At 36.0% G+C, this 3,064-nt stretch overlaps 1 protein-coding gene across 1 annotated transcript; it reads left to right on the top strand.

The window, feature by feature from the left end:
* Positions 1 to 538: 538 nt before the first annotated feature.
* On the top strand, positions 539 to 2,590 carry LOC139898539 (L-type lectin-domain containing receptor kinase IX.1-like). Its single transcript, XM_071881289.1, has one exon. The coding sequence runs from the start codon at positions 539 to 541 to the stop codon at positions 2,459 to 2,461; it is 1,923 nt and encodes a 640-aa protein (XP_071737390.1). The 3' UTR covers positions 2,462 to 2,590.
* Positions 2,591 to 3,064: the final 474 nt, after the last annotated feature.

Below are 3,064 nucleotides of genomic sequence, written 5' to 3'. Positions count from 1 at the left end.
TAGTATTATGACTATGACTATTTCTTAGGATAAAAAAACAAGAGTAATTATAATAAGCCTTTTTACATCTTTAAAAAGGCAAGACTCTATATAACATAAAAAATCACTACTCATGAATAATTCTACTTTATAATTTATAATGCTAGTAAGATCACCAAATCAAACGTTAATCGAATGCTGTGTTAGTTTCCACGAAACACGGTTGTCTTTTCACCAACATTTCTACCTCCACCAGAATATCCCCATTTTACTTTAATATCTAGTCACGATACTAAAGGGTTTCACATTCTATTTTGGCGGTTTAAAATATTCAATTTCTAATACACAAAAGTCTTCATTCTTACCATCATAGAAACTTAAGGAAATGGTTAAAATATCCTAGATAATGACATATTCCAACATGTATTATCACTAATTCTTTGGATCATATTATCTTTAAACATGATTAAATGCATTTCAATTACACAAACATCTCCTAATCCGCATACAGTTTTGCTCAATCATGGTCCCCTTACATAAAACTTCTTGCATCATTCTCATGATACTACTCAGTTGTTTATTACTATTCTTTCCGTTTTCTAAATCAGTATCGTTCGAGATCACAACTTTTGCTAACGATGCAACAAATATCGTCTATTCAGGTGATGCCGCACCTTCTGATGACGGCACCATACACTTCAACGACGTCAATTACTTCACTCGTGTGGGCCAAGCCAAATACGCCGATCCAGTCCATATTTGGGACAAAAAATCCCGAAAACTCACAGATTTCACGACTCATTTCATTTTCACGGTTGATACATTAAACGCTTCGATTTATGGTGATGGGATCACATTCTTTTTAGCACCAGAAACCTTCCAAATCCCACCCAATTCGGCTGCTGGTTTTTTAGGCCTAGTCAACAGAACGTACACTGATTCGCCACTTAATCAAATGATTTTCGTTGAGTTTGATACTTTTGTGAATACTGAGTGGGACCCTCCAACTGGACATGTGAGTATCAACAAGAACTCGCTTCATTCTGCTAATTATACGGCTTGGAATGCTAGTATACATAGTAGACAACGTACGGATGCTTGGATTACGTATAATAGTACTACAAAAATTCTAGACCTGATTTGGGGCTATGGGGATGAAAATTCGAGTCTTTCGTATCAAGTTGACTTAAGGGAAGTTGTTACTGAGTGGGTCGTAATTGGATTTTCGGCTGCTACTGGTAACTATGTCGAACAACATACGCTTGAATATTGGAAATTCGATTCGAGCTTGAATATAGTAGAAAAAAGTAACAAAGATTCAAAAAAATGGAAACTTGCAGTTGCCTTATCCATCCCACTTGGTGTTCTAATTATTGGAGGTATTATTATATCATGTGTTAAATTATCGAAACGAAAAAGGAAAACTACACCGGAAAAACTAGAAACAGTTTCATTGACATCAATGATAAACGACGATTTTGAAAGTGGGTCCGCTAAAAGGTTTTCTTATGGTGATCTCATTTTGGCTACGAATAACTTTTCCAATGATCAAAAATTGGGTGAAGGAGGATTCGGGTGTGTTTACAAAGGTTTTTTACCATGTCAAGCAATTGCGATTGCTGTCAAAAAAATTTCGCAGGGTTCAAAACAGGGGAAAAAAGAATTCATGACTGAAGTAAAGATTAATAGTAGTTTAAGACACCGAAACTTAGTGCAACTTCTTGGTTGGTGTCATGATGAAACTCAATTTTTGCTAGTTTACGAGTATATGCCAAATGGAAGCCTTGATTCGCACCTATTCGGTCAAAAAAATGGTCTAAAATGGGACGTGAGGTATAAAATTGCGATGGGGTTAGCCTCAGCGTTACTTTATTTACACGAAGAGTGGAAACAATGTGTGGTGCATCGAGATATTAAACCGAGTAATATCATGCTTGATTCGTCGTTTAATGTGAAGCTTGGAGACTTTGGGTTGGCCCGTTTCATGGAACATGAGTTGGGCCCACAAACGACGGGTTTAGCTGGAACGTTAGGCTACATGGCTCCTGAGTATATAACAACGGGCAAGGCAAGTAAAGAGTCGGATGTGTATAGTTTTGGTGTAGTTGCGCTAGAGATTGCGTGTGGACGAAAAGTGATGGACGGATCGGATTGGAATTTTGATCTTGGTTTGGTGAAAAGGGTTTGGGATTTATACGGAAAAGGCGAGTTGTTATCTTGTGTGGATCCGTTATTGGGCGATGAATATGATGTTGATGAAATTGAGTGTTTGATGATGGTTGGTTTATGGTGTGCGCACCCTGATCAAAGTAAGAGACCATCTATTCGACAAGCGATGCAAGTGCTTAAGTTCGAAGGTCAACTCCCAAATCTTCCGAAGAACATGCCAGTGGCTATGTACTATAGCGCACCAGATATTGTCCCTCAATTCGGGTCTCATGCTGCCACGATGACCAATACTAGCATTGATCTAGCACGTTGACCAAAAGTAACATTCGAAAAACAAAAATTGGAAAAACCAGATTGTTTCTCGACTAGAAAAATGATTGTCTAACTGCATATGCCTTGCTAGATTAAAATTTTGTTTTCATTGTTGTAAACCAGCTGATTGTAGCCATGTTTTTTTTTTTTTTTTTTTTTTTTTTTTTTGTTCATTGTTGAATTTGTTTACGTTATTTTATGAGTGTAAAGCTTGTGATCAAAAAAGAAAGTTTCATTAATTGATGGTTCTGTTATGCCCAGATCTCAATAGAACATGAACTACATTTGATATAAATGGTTAACGATCGTTTAGCGAAACCGTATCACGTCCTATTCATTCGGGACTAAGGTGTATAGTAAGTTCGATGTGTGAATATGCAGTTAATATATGATACATGTAGACATTTTTCTAAGATATTAAGATATATTTATTTATTTGCTATGTCAAACAAGTTGCTTGATAAACTATCGCAGTATGCATTCGTTCATATTGGTGACTGTTTAAACAATAACATAATTAATTTAAAGTGTTCTTTTTGTAATGATTAGCTGTTATCTTTATATAGTAAAAAGTCAGTTTGAAATAGTCATGGTCAAATGATGA

Source organism: Rutidosis leptorrhynchoides, chromosome 3, assembly GCF_046630445.1.
Source record: "Rutidosis leptorrhynchoides isolate AG116_Rl617_1_P2 chromosome 3, CSIRO_AGI_Rlap_v1, whole genome shotgun sequence".
In the NCBI taxonomy this organism is placed as follows: domain Eukaryota; kingdom Viridiplantae; phylum Streptophyta; class Magnoliopsida; order Asterales; family Asteraceae; genus Rutidosis; species Rutidosis leptorrhynchoides.
This window is presented reverse-complemented; position numbering and strand designations above follow the sequence as displayed.

Excerpts from the sequence above, each read along its gene's own strand:
- LOC139898539 (XM_071881289.1), top strand. The coding sequence starts at position 539 with ATGATACTACTCAGTTGTTTATTACTATTCTTTCCGTTTTCTAAATCA.